At 40.8% G+C, this 20,159-nt stretch overlaps 1 protein-coding gene across 1 annotated transcript; it reads right to left on the reverse strand.

Annotated features, from left to right (window-relative positions):
* Nucleotides 1–253: 253 nt before the first annotated feature.
* LOC116328382 (homeobox protein orthopedia B-like) lies at nt 254–4,716 on the reverse strand. The gene is made up of 3 exons (XM_031750161.2): nt 4,630–4,716; nt 3,905–4,299; nt 254–1,588 (listed from the first exon to the last, which is right to left on the reverse strand). Exons 1-3 carry the CDS (start codon nt 4,664–4,666, stop codon nt 1,085–1,087), a joined length of 936 nt encoding a protein of 311 aa, XP_031606021.1. The 5' UTR covers nt 4,667–4,716; the 3' UTR covers nt 254–1,084.
* Nucleotides 4,717–20,159: the final 15,443 nt, after the last annotated feature.

The following is a 20,159-nucleotide window of genomic DNA, read 5'->3' on the forward strand; positions in this document are numbered from 1 at the left end:
GTCATATAGCAGTCAGACGCGTACTGATAACGTGTAACTGTGGATAATCCAAGGCAATGGATAGTTCAAGTCGCCTAAACTAAACAAACCTACGGTATTTTCTTTAAAGTCACACTAAAGCTACATTTGCGCCCTAATAAATATCGTAGCAAACGCTTCATCGTCCTTGGAAATGTATTCCAAAAAAAATCCTTATGCGTTTAAATTTAATGGAGACATACATCATTCTTGTTTTGACATTCTTGAAAATTATTTTTATTTGTTTGCTCATTTTAAATTGGTACAAACCCGTCAATGTGGTGCATTTCGATGTAAGATCAAACATTTAAGAAATGTGTCAAGTAATATCACATACAATAAGTTAAAACATGTCACAAAAAAGACCAGCGGGTACATAGCAAGAATGTTTTATCTACACAAAACATCCTAAAACAGAGTAGGCCTACTGAAAGATCGCCCGTGTGTGTGCGTGATCCCGTCCCATGCAGACGAGACTGAGGTCACCAAACAAAAGCACCTGTTCAGTCTGAGTGGGCACCGTTTTCTCCTTTAATTATTAAATCCACATGCACAGTGCATGCCCGAGACCCAGTTCAGTAGGCTCACTGTCAGTTTGGTGCGTGTGTGGCAGGCTGCTATCAAAATACCCAATCTTATAAATAACCGTTTGACATAACACAACCTCACCTGAACACAATAACGTGCGTAAAGACACGCTCAATGACAACGTAAATACGACGATTGTTTGGCTCTCGGTAATTAGGGCCTATAGTCTAAAGATCATTACAATAGTATTTATCAACAATAGCTGGTAAGAAAAAAATCCGTTTGAATTAACGAGATAAATAACCCCATTTTTTTTCTTCCGTTTGTCAATAAATGTTGTCCTTTTGTTATTATCATTATTTGGTCTTTATGAGGTGGCATTTACCTCTTTTTTTCGCTCACATTTCAGGCCTGATTACTTTATTCGTTCTCTCATTTTGATCTAAATAGCTGGATTAAAAACAGGAAAAAAGAAGGAGCCAGGCGGGGCTGGGAGAGGGGTGTTTGGTGGAATAGGGTGCGGTGTGGTCAAAAGTCACTAAGTGAAACTCATGGACACTGTGTGCTCCAGCGCTTTGCGCCTCAGAGACGCGATGCTCGTTCCTCTCCACATGTCACTGTCCGGGGAGCTACACAGCTGTGGGGAGCCCGATACGTTCGTGGGGCCGGAGAGGGAGGCCGACATTCCTGGAAAAGGCGTCTGGTAGAGGTGGGACTGCAGACCGGAGCCGTTGGAGGACAGGCCGTTAGAGAGACCCATGGAGTTTGGTGGCGGGCCTGGACCAAGGCTGCACTGTGACAGTGACTGCGCCATGCCTGGCTGGCGACCCAGAGCGGGGGGGAGCTGCAGCTGGGAGACCCCTGGCATCCCCGTAGCCCAGCGAGAGTCGTTGGCGTGGAAGGAGCACAGGCTATTCTCCATGGCGGCAGCGGCAGAAAACTGTGGCAGGCCCGGTGTTGGGAGCAGCGTACCCGGTGCACGGAAAACATTAGTGGTCTTCTTCCTTTTCTTCCACTTAGCGCGTCTGTTCTGGAACCAAACCTGAAATCAGAGACACAAATCCACATTTAGAGGTACTGAGAAACATACGGGATATATTTCTTGGGCACTGTGTGTTTATTTTAACAAGGAAAGATGTCACGTTCTCATCCATATGAAGCCATATTGCAATGGACACAATAATATCATCCTTCACCGCAATAATCTTATTTTGAGGTGGAACAAACTAAATTTAATGGAATTATTATTAGACCTCTTCTCTTGGCCCAGAACTTTTCTACAGCCAACCACTTTGAATAATTGTTGTCCAACAGTCAGAAAATTTTAATAACATACTTATAACCCCAAAACTCAAAATAAGCTTTTGGGAGTATTAAAAGTCCCGAATCTCTAAAGATGAACCGAAATATTTCGAAAGAAAGTGTAAAAAAAATGTTCCTGTAAATAAAACACAACAAAGGTAAGAGAAAATTTATATTCTGTAGGAGACAAAAATAGCGCTGGTGTAAAAATGTGCGCGTCAGAAGGTTGGTTACGCGTGTTCTGCAGCAATGAGTCGAGCAATTTATCTTTCTAACATCTTATTTACAAGCAGATTAACTGAAAATTGCCCTAAATATTGCGCGGGCTTAAATACAAATGGCCCGCATCGCTGTACAGCATCTATGCGAAAATAAAAAATGCCCGTCTGTTGGCTATACGCGAGAAAACCCACAAACACACCGAGCCACACAGCTGAAAACGCACGCGCGACACCGCTGGGCTTTATAAAGATTTCATCTTCGGGTGTGATTAATGCGCGCGCGAGGCCGTGAGTCGATGCCTCCGTATTAAAAGTGAAATCTCGCTCTCATTCCGCTCAGCCAGCCGTGAAACGTCGCCCAAACCCATTACACTCGGGGGGAAAGAAAATGCAATTTCTCATTCCATTAAAAAAGTACAATATATTCTTGAGTCCTATTAAGACGTCGCTGATAGAGCATTTTAAAGGAGAGAGGCTGTGTGGAGGCACGCGCTCGGGCCAACACGCCCACTGAAGGCTGCACCTGCACGGCCTGCACTAATGTTTACCAACACCGACTTGGAGCCGGCATGGACTGAGCGGTTAGGATCCTGCACTGGTTGGAATAAAGAATGGATTATTACGGTGACTAATGATTATACTGGTTTTATTGCTTTCAGTGGGATAATTTGCATGAATTTCACATCACGGTTTAATAACCCGTTCACTGTTATAAATAAGACTGAAATTGGCTGGTAATGTGTTTTGTTTATTAGAGCCTAGCGTGTTCCTTCTCTCTTTAGTTTTCTCAAAACTGTCAAATAATCACGTGCGATTAATAAGAGAGAATTTTTTTACAAACGTCCATATTTTGTGACTGAAATTGTCATAAATGCAGTCGGGGGGAAATATTTGGAAGGAAATCTTCAAGTATTTGAAGGTTTATTTTATTAGATGGTTAAATAAATAAATAGAAAATCAGAGATAATGATCAAAGCCGTAATTCTACCCGTGTAATTGTTGGAAGTACAAAATTGCACAGAGGCAAAAGCAAAATAAAACAAAGAAACAAACAAAAAGACAAAAAGTCTCCATAAGTGGCGTTACGAGGTATTTTTCTGAAATTTGTAAAAAGCCGGATGACCATCGAATTCCTCATCCTCAGATGAGAAACGTTTCAGTACCTTGGACAGAGCCCTTTGTGGACTGGATGCTCTCACAATCAAATATTAGTCAAGTATCAGGTTAAAGTTGATTATGTTATGGGATACTTAAGACATACAACTCAATTTAAGCAGAGACTTTTTTTCTAAACATTTACTACCGGAAAATCTGAACACGGCGAAGCTATGCTATTGTTTTTATGCACAGTGATACTGGGGAGAGATATTTCACACACTGTACCTGAAAAAGCAAAATGTACTCCTTCACTTGAAGTATATTGTATAGATTCTCATTTAAGTCTTGGCTTACTGTAACTCAGACTGTGCAAATGGCGCCATTTCATTGGTTAGCTTTGAAATTCCAAGCAGTTCATCCAAACTTCAAATGTCCACAAAATATCTTGGTGAAAATTGAAGGGTGAAAATTAACTAGAAATTAATTAGGGTAAAATGACAAATTATTACAAATAAAAATGTCTTTTAATAACACACAGAGGCACATAGCTTCCTCTTGTGACACAACTCATCCTGTTCACTATCTCCCAGGCAGATTGAAATGGTAATTATTATGATGATGATTTTATTTAATTTTTTGTATTTATGTATTTATTTTGGATGTTTACAAATCGTACAAAACTGTTCCCAGAGCCCCACCCTGAATTGTTATGCGAGTCTCTGCATCATTGTATTTACCTGAACTCTGGACTCGGTGAGGCCGATCCTTAGCGCCAGTTCCTCCCTCATGAAGATATCAGGGTAGTGGGTTTTGGCGAAGCTTCGCTCCAGCTCATTGAGCTGCGCCGGTGTGAAACGCGTCCTGTGCCGCTTCTGCTTCTGCTGACTTGTGGGCTGGCCGGAGTTCTGCTGCGGCTGTTGCTGCTGCTTCTCCTGCTCCTTCCCGTTCACCGGCATGCCCGCAGAGTTGGATCCTACAGTGGCGATGTCTTCACCCGGCAGGAGAGTGGTTCCTTCAACAGAGTCTGAACCAGGAGGCATGTCTCCCGGATGCCCCTGGTCTGGAACTCCACCTCCCAGCCGGCATTTGAGAGCTTCTCGGTGTCCGAGTAAGTCTGCAGCATCCTTCATCCCTGAGAGGATGAGTAGGAGAGGGGATTTGAGTAAATACGCCGAGTACCGCAGCGTCTTATAAACAAAGTTATATGAAATGCTTTGAGTCTTTAAAATATAACAGGCAGCACAGATGACATTAAAAACATAATATACAAAATTCACATTGGTATTTTATGGTATGATTTTTCTGTGCTGATAAATTACTGATACATTGCTTCGACCAACGATAAACCACTTAGTTGTTAACACAATTAACCACACAGTCTATTTATCACTTCACAACGTTAAACAAAAAGTTGAAATCTTACACTGGAGTTTAGGGCCGGAGTTTAGTGATGATAACTCACCGAGCCGAGCATCCAGGAGGTCGGCATGAGAGAGCATCGCGTACCGCTCCAGGGCGAAATGCGCTCCAAAAAAATCCTACAACTTTGGGTCAATTTAAAAAGTATATATGGTCTAAATGAACGAAAATTCGGTTTGTGGTTAAAAAGGAGGTCCCTTGCATTATAATGTCCTTTAGAGCGATGGGGAGGCGCTTATTAGTTGAAAGAACCCGTGAGCTTCCTCAAATAAGAGCCAATCAGAGCAGGAGCTTGGAAATGTCAGCGACGTGACTCCCCCTTCTTTTTTTAACACAGGCGCGCACGTAAGCGCGCACGCGCAGACCCAAACGCGCACGAAATACTACAATTCAATCCTCTGCCATTCCGTCCTCTGATTTATTAGCTTTTCATGCTCAAATTATCCCACGTTAAACATCTTAATGTGTTTGTTTAATCTCATATAGTCCATGCCGTGACAGGACTTCCGTTAGTACATAGAAACACATGTAAAATACGGGAGGAGAGCGCATGCAGAGGCTTGTTTTACTTCGTTAAAGGAGCTAACAGTTATTTGAAAGGGAAACCGTATTGTCACTCTAATTGAACACATCAAAATCTTAATTTTTAAATCGCTTGACTGAATAATTCAGACTGTTCACACAGTAAAGCCAGGATTCATTTAGCAAATGAAGGGACAGAAATCTACGGTTACAATTTTAAAGCTGGTTGCTGTTTATTTATTAAGGGGAGCAAATTGAGTCTCCTTTGTACTTATCAGTTTGGACATTGGTCATAAAAAACACAAAGGCAATAAGAACAAGAAACGTTATCACACCAGACCTCCTTCTAACCCCTCAGAGCCCCTATTCCCTCCCGTCCTTGGCTCACAAACAAAACAAATATAGCTCCCATTCCCTCATGGCAGGTGATTTGTGGAGACAAATCGTGGAAATAAATAAATAAACGAGTACAGATGGATTTAAACACCGTCGGTGATCGGCCGCTTTAACTCCCATCGACTTTTCATCAACACGGGCCCAATTAAAGGTATTTAGGCCTGCTTGGTTCAAACAAAATCAGACGTGGTGGACCCTAAACGATTGTGCCCCTTTAGCAGAAGTCCATAAGTAGGTCTATTATACAATTAACAGGACAGCGCATTGATCTGCGCTCCACTCTTACTTCTCCAGACAGTGCTGGTTAGAGAGGGCTTTTGGCAGATGTCAGGGTGAGCCTGGTGAATAGACCACCGCCTGGGACTAAATAGGTTTCTTTTCAGCCACACAAAGGAGGCGTCCGAGCGAGGACTCCTCTCTCTCTCTCCCCTCCTGCACCACATGGAGGCAGCTCATCTTTTATGCTCCTCAACAGCAATCTGCCGGGACGCGGGGAAGTAGCCTATATGTGGCACAGCGTGAAAACTTAAGGAAATGGACTGGTGCATGGTCCACTGAGATGAGGAAAGCTGTGACCATCTCCCGAAGGTTCAGGAGAAGCAATCAACAGCAGCAGCAGCAGCAGAGGCTCGATTCGCTTGATTCAGACGTGTAGACCAGGAGAGAGGAGAGGGACTCACTTTATTGGGAGTTGTAGGGCCAACACTGCGTTTGTGAAGGGCCCGAGCCACGAGATGGTCTGTATGCTGTGGAAAGTGTTTGTGAAAGTATATCTATATATATATATATAGAGAGAGAGAGAGAGAGACAGAGAGGAAGCATGTGTGCATTAACAAACACGTGAATAGGGAATACAGGCTAATATATATATATATATATATATATATATATATATATATATATATATATATATATATATATATATATATACACACACACACAGGCTAATATATATGTGGTTGTATGATATATGTATATACATACATACATATAGATAGATAGATAGATAGATAGATAGATAGATAGATAGATAGATATGATATATAGATATATATATATATATATATATAGATATGCATGTTATTATTATTATTATTATTATTATTATTATTGGGCAAACTGCACTGTTATATAAGTTGTCCTTTTACCACCAATCAACAACAACAAAAAAATGCAATCAAAATATAATAATAATAATAATAATAATAATAATAATAATAATAATAATAATAATAATAATAATAATAATAATAATTTTTCAAAACGTATATTATTTAAAATCCGATATATTCTAATGGAAAACACCATATTTTAGTTTCTCTATATGGACATAAAATGAGACGTGTTACAATCGATCGTAGCCTACTTCATGTTTTAAGTTACTCATCTGAAGACCTACATGATATTGTAACGGCCTGGATGACAGATATCCCCTCAGCTGTCCGATCCACAGACTGTAACTTATTGCTGTAATAAGAAGGACCCACTTGAAATGGGTCTATGTCTCACTCAGCACTCAGCCTCGCTAACTGGACCACATCAATCTTCCCCAGTAAAAACACACTCACATAGGCCTACAATCCTCCCGGGTTAATGCGGCGCATCTGAGTGCGGAACGGCTGTTTACACGCGAGGAGACACTTTTAATGGAAGCGCACCAAAAACAAATGCAATTTTGTAGAGCAATTTCAAAGACCAAGAATTCCGTGTCCACCCTCTCCGCGGTTTTTTAGCAATCAAACTGCGTTAAATCCATTGCTCATACGAGCCTTTGCAGAACAGGTTACAATAACACAAAGCAACAAAAGGCAGATGCAGGGATAAGAGCCTTTACACCACAACTGAACTGTAACCTGAGCCAGTAGGCAAACTGGTTGTTTCTTATGTTAAGGCCTATTACATCGCCTTACAGGCATCTGCATTCACTCAGTTATAGAAATCTAAAAGGAAAATCGATTTTCCATCTGCAGAAACGGTTCTCTAACAAATCACGCTGTAGTTCTGTGCAGGTGATTTGACAGTCAGAGGAATAAGAAGCAGACCAATAAGTGCGTTGCATCAGAGCCCGAGAGAGGAGAGAGCGAAGAGCCGAAGACAGGCGAACCCATTAGAGGCTTTCCTCTCCGGCCACCCATCCTGGCTGCACCACCCTGTGCATCTCATGCTCCAATTAGGCCCGTTGCCCTCCGCCTGGTGTCCGTTACTGCTTGATGCGGTGCACAGAGCGGTAATCACGGCATCAAATAAAATAATCAGCAAAGAAGAGCGATTTCCTTAATGAGAAAGAAGAGGCGTATGTCACGGAGAAGGTGGTGTGGTGTTCTTGAGTGCATGTGTTTGCGTGTTTGCATGCATGCGCGCACATGTGTGTGTGTATTTGAGAGGTTATTAAAATAGCAATGAAAGTCACAATAGGTGTCATTTACATATTGGTGTTCAAAGTCTCAGCAGCTTTCAAAACGTCTCATTATATGTGGTGTTAAAAGGCGACCCCATGCTCAGGTGCTCTCTGTGTGGGATGCTCCGATTTTCATTCATTTGTTATTAAGAGAAACAATGTGAACAACCTCATGCTGCTGATGATATATGGCTCATGTCCTCAATGTGACTCATGGTAGTCAAAGTTACCCATAAATATGGAATTTTTCAACATGGTTGTTGGTTTAGTAAGTATAAAGAAAAGCATGGCTCACGCATACATGCAGCACCTACCCAGCCAAGTTTCAGTAGATTTCTACAGCTTGTTGATATATTGTAATGCTCCACAATAATTTCACCATCAAATTGTACAGTTATTGGTCGAAAGTAACATTAAAAAAATCCTTCTTCTTACACTTTATATCCCATCAATTTTTTCTTGACATATTCAAATTCTGTCTTCAGTACAAATGTTTCAAACCTCTCTGAATGCGGAAAAGAATATTTATTATTATATAGTATTAAATAAATAAAATATCCTCCACAGACCACTGTTATCATCTGCTATATGCTGCTAAATTTCTCTGAGCTTACCAAAGTAGTCACCAAAATGACTCAAAGGTCATTTAAAGTCCAGGGGGACTGCAGATGTTCTTGGATTGTTACAGTCTAAGTCAGGTTAATAATAAAAACGCAGATGAATGTGCATTTAACAAATATCATCCACTGAAGCTGAATGTAGCTGCAGATATACCAACATACACAGCCATGTTTTGGCATTAAATTAAAATGCAATTTTAAAAAGTTTTACACTGAATTTTTTTTATTGAGAATACAGAGGAAAATTCTTTAATTCTGACCGCCAAGGTCAAATCTAGTCCAATGGATTATTTTGTAAAGGATTAGAACAATAATTATTTCAGTTTTAGTTAAATGAACAGCAATACCCAATGAAGTCATGCCAGTATTACCTCTACTCTTACACATACACATTTCCAGGTATGTTTCAGGAGATTCTTGTGGCTTGTGTGATGTGTGATGCTCGACTGTAAGTTCACTATCAAATTATACATTTGGTCAAAAATGAGACAGTTGAAACGTATTTTTATATCTAAACAAGTTATTCAGATCATAGACTAAAGCTCGCTAGTTGTTTAATTCCAAAATCTCTTCATGTGCTTTTGAACGTCTGTTGCTCTGCTGTGGTCTGTGAGAACACTTGTTAAAAGAGATTTTGTCTAAATTACACCATTTTTAATTTTTCTCCATTCAATTCAATTTTATTTCTATGGTGCCAACTTTCACAATATCTATCTATCTATCTATCTATCTATCTATCTATCTATCTATCTATCTATCTATCTATCTATCTATCTATCTATCTATCTATCTATCTATCTATCTATCTATCTATCTATCTATCTATCTATCTATCTATCTATCTATCTATCCTCTTTTTTCTGTTGCTGAGAGAATCTCCTGAGGAGAAAAAACTTGATTCTTCTTTATTTTGAAGCTTGTTTTCATTACCTCTTACTACTGTCAACAAAAACCATACTTCAAGCAAACTTAACTACAATATAAATTATTCAAATAAGTCTTCACAACTGTTTAGCACAGTCTGTTGATCTACTGTGTTTACACTCAGTCACTTAAGCTTCTCCAGTTGTCTGCAGATCTAATCCCTTTTTCCTCCCTGACACCTTGACTTTCCCTCCAGTTCTGCTCCAGCTATTAGAATATGTTCTTTCTTAAGTCTGGTCATTAGTTAGGTCTATTACTGTGGCTCCATCATTAGGAAGCTGTAATGCATCATTGAAGGTAATGAGTGCCTTACATTACAGGTGCCAGGGAGCCTTGGACACAGTTAACGAGACCCTTTTCTACACTGTAGCCTGAAAACAATGCCAGTTTAAGTCATTTCAACCACAAAGGTGTTAGCTTGATGTCACAGTGTTTTAGCAAAGGCTATGCCGAGTCACATTTATTAATGTGTTATGTATGATTTTATTGATGAAAATATCAATAGTAAGCATCAAATTATAGTATAAGATTTGTATAAAGTGTGAACAATTTAGTAATATTATCCTAATTTTAAAAAAATACAAAGAAAATATTTATGTCAACACATATACTTTCTACACACAATTGTGCTCTTAAAACACCAGATAAATGGGAGGACTTGGGTCAGTAGTGTCTCTGAGTAGCTTGAAATTAGAAACATGTGCTGGTAATTATGAAACTGCAGCAAAGCCACATCATGCAATTTAATGCCTCAGCAAATTAAAGAATAAATGGGATCGGTCTCTTTGACCTTGCTCAGTCTGATTTGCCGAACTTGAGCTACCTGATACTTCAAGTGTGTGGCTCACTCACTCTGAGACATATATTGGCACACATACCAAGAAGGTTAGGCAGAGTGTGACAGCAACGCAGCAACCCCTCTAAAAATAATGCTAGAAACAACACACACACACACACACACACACACACACACACACACACACACACACACACACACACACACACACACACACACACACACTCATTGTTGTATTTCTGTGTTGTTGTCGCCTTGCAGCTTCCTTGTGTTTTCAGTGCGTTACTCACCAGCCAGTTCAGCTCCTCTCTCACTCTCTCACAAATCCCACGCTTTCCCCATCCATCCATTCTCTTTATCGTCCTCTCCTCGTCTCCTCCCTCTCTCTCCTCCCTCCTCTCTGCCACATTTCTGCCGCTCCTCTTCTAAACACGGCGCACTACCCCTCCCAAGATTAATTGATCATCAATTTAGCTCTAATTTGGACCAAGTCAGCTGGTAAATGGGGCAGTTTTCCCTGATTGTTAGTGAAATGTGTGCAAGTACATTGATAAATTTTGATTATTTATCAATTACAACCAAATGAACTAAATCTATTGAATAAATTCTAGCCTGATTGCCATAATAGAGTTTGAAAATATGGCTATTGATAATGATTCCGGCTAATAGTCTTTTCCGGCCGTGGTTGCTGGCTTGTCGGAATGACAACACAAAACTCATTTTTCACAGAATCAGCTGAGTGAGTGCGAGGCCGATCTTTCATTAATCAGTCACATTACGGAGCTGATACGCCATAATACGCGACGCTTTCCTCAGAAAGACTCTAACACTTTGTCATATTTTATGTCAATTACCAGTCATTTCGTTGTGTTCCATCAAGACATCTTGTAATAGTTAACATATGCTAAGGTAAAGCTCCCCTGTCCCGCCCTCCGGGAGCTCTGCCGGAGGATGCTGTCTCTGCGTTTGGGGTAGACAGGGGCTGATGATGAAATGGGCCCTGCTCTTAATTTCTTATTTTCCGGAGCTGAGACGCTTATGGGAAGGGTGGGGCACGGGCTTTTTAAATGGACCTGCCACCGTGTTTTCCCAAAGTTAATGGAAAAGCAGCTTGCTGGAAAATAGGAGAGGGAAAAATGGAATTAGGTTCAGAGGTTTTCACACACAATAACAAGAGATAAGTATGAGCTACGGGCCTATTTCCCCACAGACATACAAATTAGAGTTGTCATTTCCTCACAGCCTGACGCTATTAACTAAAAATGCTGTTTTAGTTTTATATTTAGAAATGTATGGTAAAGGTGACTGACGCGATTGCGCGGTCTGAAATCGGATTAAAAAATAAACTAAAATGGCAAAATCCCATTAAGCGTGGACCATGTAGAAACGGCAGCATGAAATGTTGCTGCGCGCTGTTCAGCGAACAGAACTGATTTACATTCGCCCTCTTCAGCCTGACCGCTGAGGGAGAAAAGGAAGGAGCTGAAATAACTGCGATATCAGCCTTCCTTTTTAATCAATGATATGAGCCCCTCTGCACCAATCATGGCTGCTGGAAGCAACTTAATGATCAGCATTTAGAGTGGGCAGGTAAACCAGCGCGCTATGGAGCCAACACAGGGGCCAACTGCAGGTGAATTAACCCAGTCCAGATCTAATATGCTGGTGTCAGCTCTGGTTAGTGCATGGCTAACTGTAGCCTGTATTGGCAGTGGCATAGCATCCAACATTGTCTCCCTCATATGCCAGCAGGTAGCTATCTATAATCAATGGCCACTTTTAATTGGACAGGCTGTCTGTTAGTGGACACCGCAGGTTGTGCAGTGGTTGAGCAAAGCTGTGTTTACCACGTGCTTATTGGAGATTTGGTCGGAGTTCTTCGCTTTAAAATGCATTTCAGTGCTTCTGCTGTTGCATGACGATCAGTTATATTTCACATTTCAAACAGTCATAAATTTCCATGAAAGAAAAGACACTAAAATAGCACTGTTTTTATTGGTCGATGGAAATGCAACAAGTAGTTCTTAAAAAAGAAACAAAGAAACAAAAACAAAAAACAAAAAAAAACTGCACCGTGTTTTTCTTTCAAACACTTCACATAGTCCGCGTTTCTCTGCATAGCGTCGCTGCTCACAGCAAAATATAATCCCTGACAAACTAGGGCCAGTTAAATTACATTAACTCGGAAACAACCCATGGTTTTCTTAGAAAATGAGGAAACTACCATTATGCAAATGAAATTTAAGCCTAATTGAACGGAGTGGGTCTGTTATACCCAAACACGACTTATTCCACTCCTCTAAAAATATAGGTAGATTGGTGTTTAAGACGTGGACGCAATAAGGTTAGACAGAACTATATCCGATAATGTAACCAGTAAATGAAATCAGCCACTATTAGCCTCATTTCTACCGAGCCAAAGAGGTCAGAGACGAGGAAAAATGGGAATTAATTTCCTCTAAGCCGAAGCGACCTACTGACGGTGTGCTGAAAGGCTTTTCGCTCTGTCCACACACTGTTCATTTCTGCAGCGAACTCCGCAGAGGTAGGCTACACTGCCTTGACTAATAGGCCTAAGTGACTTTTCCTTAATTTTGCCTCTGGATCTGAGCCTCTGGATTAAGCGAGTCTTGGCACGATAAGAAAAGTCTTTCAGATCTGTGACTGCATAAGTTTAAATTTGGTCAACAAGTTTCTTACAGTCGCAGAGCTACTATTTGGTGAATGCTGTCTTAACTGCGATTCCCTTTATTCCACGCCTTTATCCTACCCTTTTCCCCCTTTACTGTTCTCTTTGTTAATCCTGGTATTATTATTATTTATTTATTCTTAGGCAGCGGAGTGCCAGCGCTGTTAGGAGGCTGAAATCAAGAGACGGGGGGCCACCGGTGGACTTGCTGCTTTTGGCGCAGCCTCTAATTGATATTGAGCGAGCTGCTGGTGAGGAGTGCGCAGGGCCACTGCTGGCTAATCTATGCTTTAATCAGCGTGTGTAATGAGAGTGGCGGCACGCTCGGAGAGAAAAGAGACTTACAAGCGACGTCTGTCAGAGTCTGGGGAAAAATATTGGGTCTAATTGTCGTGATTAAAGAAAGCTAGAAGAAGGAAATGGCTTTTTTTTTTTTTAAGGAGGAGGCGAAGGTGTAACGGTCTTTTCCTTCAAGTCAGAAACACCTGAACGACGCAGTGAGGCGCTGTCCAAAGTGCTGAACTTGTATAACTAAAGCTCACGTACTTTGTGCCCTGATGACCTCGGGCCACACGAGATAATAACAACAATAATAATCCTTGGTATCTTATTCTTAATCCCGCAGTTATTTGTGTTACATCTCGCGCCAGAGTCTGATCACAATTCTGGTGAGGTAAGCTAATTAGCGCTTGAGACTCCTGCTGCTGTTGTAACAGAACAATCCGTGCCAGAGAGAGAGAGAGAGAGCGAGAGAGAGCGAAGAGGAGAGGCAGGAGGAAGGCAGGCCACAGACTGAATAGCAAGCGGAACATTAGCAGAGGTGTGTGTAGGAACACTGTCAGGCAATTAACAGGGCATTAAAGATGATGCGCACACATGCACACTCTCACACTCACGTGTAGCTAACCGTGCACATGCTCTTCACATGACATAGCCCGTCCTTTCCCAAAACCACATAATCAAAGCTTCGGTTGTTGCGCGCACACTTGCACGACTGTTTAAAAAACCGGGAACCCGCGTGCAATGTAAAAAAAAATCCCACTTGTGTGAAACCTGCTTTCTTGTTCTTGACATTGTGTTAATTGGTGTTTGTAACGGTTTCGATAGGTCGTGGGATTTTTTATTTTTTATTAAAAAAAAAACATGTTAAAAAAAATTACGTATGGAAAAATGAATGTAACCAAACACTAGAATGGAATGGCGCTTTAAACATTGGCCTGAAATTTGGTTTTGGGTTAAGACTGCTTTTAGTTGGCTGTTTGGTTTGCATGCCGTGGTGTGTGTATCTTATTTTTCTGGTCAAGATTTGTCTATCAAAAGTAAAGGGCGTTTAGAAAAAAAGATCAGTGCGTGGCAGTCGTGCGCCATTTTACACACTGAACCTCAGCAAAGCTGTCTGACAGCCTGCCTGCGGCTGAGATTAGCCTCATCTATCCGATGTCAGTGACGGTCGTGTCCAGAAAATCACAGCATAAACGGGGCTGACTGAGGTGTGAATGTTTGTGTGTGTGTGTGTGTGTGTGTGTGTGTGTGTGTGTGTGTGTGTGTGTGTGTGTGTGTGAGAGAGAGAGAGAGAGAGCGAGGAAGAGAGAGAAAGAGGGAGAGGTCAACTGATTACTCATACAAACAGACTGAAATAGACTGCGGTGTTGTGGGAATGCGCAGGGAGGGGAGGGATGAATTGGGTTTCCATGTGACAGAAACGCCTCACCTCAGTCTTCCCCGGCAGGGTCCGCTTCCTGTCTCTGGTGCTAACACTTTGTCCTTTCATCAATCACACCAGCATGACCTTAGAGTGTATGAACAGCACACACACACACACACACACACACACACACACACACACACACACACACAAATATTCTCCTATTCTTTTTTGTATAGACATGTGCAAATAGATCCCGTATTTCAAACAGGTAATTTTTATTATGAGGACGGATTTCCCGTAACAAAATGAGATGTCCACCACTCCACAAAAGTGACAACGTCCCTAACAAAATGATTGATGGCACAAACTGGAAAAATATCATGGCACTTTTAAAGGTTAGGAAGCAATGGAATCACTGACTGACAAAATGATTACATTTTTAAAACGTGGCTCCTGTAATTTTAGGATTTATGGCTGACAACGCTTTCTGTTAAAAGTTTTTTTTTAAAACATATAGGTCATTTTAATGAAAATATATTTATTTAATTTAAAATTAATTGCACAGTGGGAGGATCTGGGGTTACAAAGTAAAATCACATATTTAAATTTAATCGAATAAATATTTCTCCGGCAGTTTTTTTTTCATAATTAAGCCAATATTTTCCTAAACAATTCTGAATGCTATCAATAAAGTTCAAAATGCAGGGTATTAGAAACAGGTTAAATATTTATAATATGCAAATGATTTACATACATATTTATTCTGACGTCTCTATAAATTATTTTTAGACCTGTCCTGGTTGTACTCTGCGTTTCTCCCTAAGTCAGCTGGGATAGGCTCCAGCCTCCCCGTCGTGACCCTAAGATTGATAAGGGGTTAAGAAAATGGATGGATAAATAATTTTAAAAACAAACACTGGAGCGTTTGCTCTCTGTATCTGTGCTCCCCATTTATACAATGTCCGGCGGGGCGGAGAAATGGAGATATCAGAAGCGGTCGTATTTATGAGGCTTTCTGACAAATAGGCGCAGTTACGCTCCGCGGGCGCACTGCCTGTTTACATAGACCGGCTCCATTTCAGTTCCAGGCGTTTATGGACCGTGTACGTGTGTCGACGTGGATGAGTGTGTAGCCTGTTTGTGTGTATCGCGCACAGACACAGGGGGTCACCTGCGAGGACTCGATAAACCCCAGGTAGCCAGAAGACAAACCAGAGGCTCCCGGATGCAGAAACTCCAGTAAAAATTGCTGAAGTTTTGAAGGTGACTGCGTGATTTACCCTCACACGTCTGGAAATGACAACGTCCTACATGCACCCTGCCTCTCCTTAGTGCTCCTGCGCTCTGTCTCTTATTACTCATAGTGGAACGACCTGGAGTTATTTCCTATACAAATAAAGTGCCTTTGAAAGAGATTAGAGAAATATGTATGAATTTCAGTTTAATTTATTTGATCATTCCACATTACCAAGCTGCGTAGTGCTCAAATGTGATAACAAGTTTTCAGTTCCTTTCATTATGTAAGAGAAATTAGACCTCAATAGGATTTCACAGGGGCGCGGTGTTTCCTCGGGTGAAATGTAATTTGTGGGGAGAATTTGTTGTATCTGTCACAAATATTCCCAATTAGCCGCGTAATTATTTGAGGGTTTCTGCAATTACGGCTTAAACCGGTAAATTTGAAGCTGTGGCTGCCCCTAATTGGTCTAGATTTGATATTTTGCATATTTGCATAATGAGGAAATTGGGAGGAAATTGTGTTCATCCATTTGTGAAAAATTCTATGAATTTTATGAATCTGAAAGCCATCCCCTTGCGGTCGGTGACTTTGCCTCAGTTCCCAGAGGAAGCTGGGTGGGGGTGCGCAGGGCACGGTCACGTCTCCTTGTGCGCTCCAGAAGCACTCGGGGTTTGAGGTGGTTGCATGAGCTTTACGGTTCTCTGTAGGGGAAATTTTGAAGCATTCTTTGTTTTGTAAAATATATATATATAGTATTTAAATATTATAAAAAATGTTTTGGTTTGATATCTAATCCAACATAAATGCGCTGTAATAGAGCAATAGGGTGCATAAGATTATGTATTTGTGGTCTGTGGAGGAATTTGCTTTATGCCTCTGCACTGATTTATTAAGCATTAGATCGGCCACAGTTATCTTTTCCAGTTTCCATCAGTTAACAAACAATATGGCTTCAAGGGTTTTATTAAGAAGCCTTTGATTTTGTCATTAGGTTTATATTAGATAATTCATCCAGATTGGTCTGCGAGACTTAATTATGCATTATCACAGTGTGCTGATTGATATTGAGAAAGCTAAGTGTTCTATGTAATTGGTAATAAAGAAGGTAATTTTAGAAATTTGTCCAATCAGTAATGATTATGAGGCTGTGAGCAGGTAATGATGTTAACCCTAGTTGCCTCTTACACAGTCCACCTCGAGCATATCAAATATTAAATATAATAATCACTACAAAAAGAGGAAATACCCTTTTCACACACATTAACATAATTATAAACATTGCTTTTATAAGTGACTGAAAATGTGAATACAAAAAAATAGAAGTTAGTCAGTGGGACTCTCCAACACTGTGGTGTACTTTAGATTGAATATTACATGAAGGATCCACCTGGCTGGTAATAGTGCTGGTGGAGTGTGTGTCCTCATGTAAGGGCTTTAGCCCACTGAGAGCCGTATATCAGAAAGCAGTAAAGAGGGACGCTAAGAGCACTGATGAATGTCTGAGAGATAGATGTGTTAAGTGACCTTGGTACATTACGTTCTCCTTCAAAGCTGCAGCAAAGAAGATTGCCCCTTATCTTGCAATGTAAAGTATGCTTTTGTGCATATCTGCATGCTTGTGTTTATGTGCAGCGTCCATTCTCACAGTCCAGACTTTGTTACAAGAATAATGGCAGGTTAATGCGTGCAGGTACTGTTGTTGCCAGCCACTTACCCCCCCTTTTTCCTTCTGTGCACATGTTTGCAAATGATTGTAGACGTGAATTGTTTTTTGTTTTTGATGAAGGGCTGCGACTATAGATTGTATTTATTTTCCATTAACCTTCCAATACGTTTTTGTAATTAATTGTTTGGTCCATGAAATGTTAAAGAAAAAAAGAAGAAGAAGAAAGCAAGCTCATTAACAATTCTCAGTGAAGTGCTGTCTTTTAATGTTTGAACTATGATGCTTTGGGATAAATGGCTTAAAAAAGATAGTTGTGGATACAATTTGTTGCTGAACTTTACATTTCCACAAGTATTATTTTGTTTTTTAATCTTCCTAAAAGGGTAAACAATGGTTGTTGTTTTTTAGCTCTTAAAGAGTTTACACGTTGAGGTTGTTGGCCAACATCTGCTTATTCAAAGAAAGAAATATTTTGATTGAGTTTGAAGAGCAAAGGCCCCGAATTACTGCAACTGTTATTTTACTAAGAGGGAGACGAAAGCAAGCCAAAAACAAACCCAATCACAATGATTTATGTGAGGGATAGCACACAAAATATCCTTCTTTAATATTCACAGGCAGGTCATAAAATAGGCTGCATAATAATTTCACCATTTCATGGGATATTAGACCATAATGACCACAGTCCACCCCTCTACACCCCACAGTACTACAGGCTATGCACACATACAGATATACACCTCAACCCCTGGGCAGACCAGTGTCGTTGCTAATTTATAGGTGAAAATGAAAGGCAAGCTTAATGTAATGGCTTCTCGGCGCCATGATATTATTCGCCCCATCACTCCATGGGTGCAGAAAGAGGAAGGTTTTGAAACAAGAAAGAATGTGGATAATAGGAGGGAGACAGTCAAGTGAGGGAAAGACAGGGAGATAGAGACTAAACACATCAACTCAGGGATTGGAGGGCTCACAGCACACATTCTGTTTTGTTTTGTTTTTTTCTTCTTTTTTTCCCAGGGAAAAAACAACAGCAGCCATGAATGTGTTCCCAATGAATCTACAACTACAAGCCTGAACAAATAGAATCACACACACACAAACAGCAGCAACAACAGCAGCAGCAGCTGAAACTGGCGTATTCTACTCTTTGAGTTAATGGGAATAAAATACCTCAGTGGATGAGTGCAGATGTGTTTGATACAAATAGTCATTTTCCTATTTGCTGCCTCATTGGGCATGATGAATGATGGAAGTCAGGGAGGCGGTGTGATAAATGGCAGCACCTTGGCTCTACTGCATGGCCTATTGATTCTCCTTCTTTATTACCCCTCCAACCCAGCTGGCTGCTCTGCCCCATACGAGCACACTCGCACACGCACACACATACATGAGCATGCACAAACACACACACAACACACACACCCATGCATGCAGTGCTCCCAGAGAAACAAATAAACACGTGCATGCAGCCATGTGCTCAGTGACTACACACACACACACACACACACACACACACACACACACACACACACACACACACACACACACACGTGCAACACATGCACATTTGGAGATCCACAGAGCAAAGGAAGGTAATGAGAGGCAGCAAGAAAAAGATGCAAAGTAAAACAAATTTGGAGGCACAGCAGAGTTTTATTCATTTTAACAAAGTTGTGATATGTTTAGATTAAAAAAAACAGGAAGTCAAAAGATACAGATGACTCAATTAAAGTGTTTTGTGAAGGTGATTCAATTGTCCTGAAAATGTTTGCTTCATTTATAAATCCTAAGCTGTCAGTGACTGTGCAGTTTGATGAGGGATTGGCCTGTGAGTACAACGCCATCAGTCACACAGACAAAGCCGGCAGGATAAATCAGTGATATGACCATCTACTGAGCTCTTCATCATGAGGTAATGAGGGTAATATCCTCCTCTGCACAATAACAACCAAGCAGATTACAAACAGAAAATCAGACAATTTAATTGCGTGTGCTGAACTTTCGCACACACTGGAAACACTCATCGTGTCAATGAGGCAGAAGTGTTTGAGCTGTATTCTGTGTGAAATATGTGGAGAGGTGAGAAACTGCTTCCTGTTGGGTGGTGGAAAGAGACAAGGGTCAGAGGAAATGGGCTTAGAAGTGGCTGAAGAGAGGTAAGTCCTGTTAAAGATTAAGTAAGGAAATGTCTCTAATCATCAACATTTAAACAAATAAAGCATCAGTCTATTCCTGCCTTCATCTCTCGGATTGGGTAGAACAGAGAGATCAAACCTTGCTGACCTCTCAGACTTCAATTTACCTGCTGCATCTCCTTGACCTTGAAGCGCAGAGATAATTCAGAGTCTTGGGCAGGTGATGAATGGTTTGTGTGCATGTGTGCATGTGCCTGTGTCTGAGTGTGTGCTCACACCGTATTCACAAAAATGATACCTAAACAAATGGAGAGGCAGTGAGCTAAACAAACAGTAAAGCACGCATGGACCCTGCATACACTACTGCTGCATGAACCTTTGTTTTTGTTTTTCTGTGCAAGTGTGGTCTGCAAAATAATGAAAATTTTAAATATAAGCTTTAATTTACATTTGATTTATTTTCCAATGTTTGCATTGACTGTCTTCAGAAACCACTGAAAGATATCCTCTAACATGAATTTTAAACTCGACTTTAT

Source organism: Oreochromis aureus, linkage group 12 (assembly GCF_013358895.1).
Source record: "Oreochromis aureus strain Israel breed Guangdong linkage group 12, ZZ_aureus, whole genome shotgun sequence".
NCBI lineage: Eukaryota > Metazoa > Chordata > Actinopteri > Cichliformes > Cichlidae > Oreochromis > Oreochromis aureus.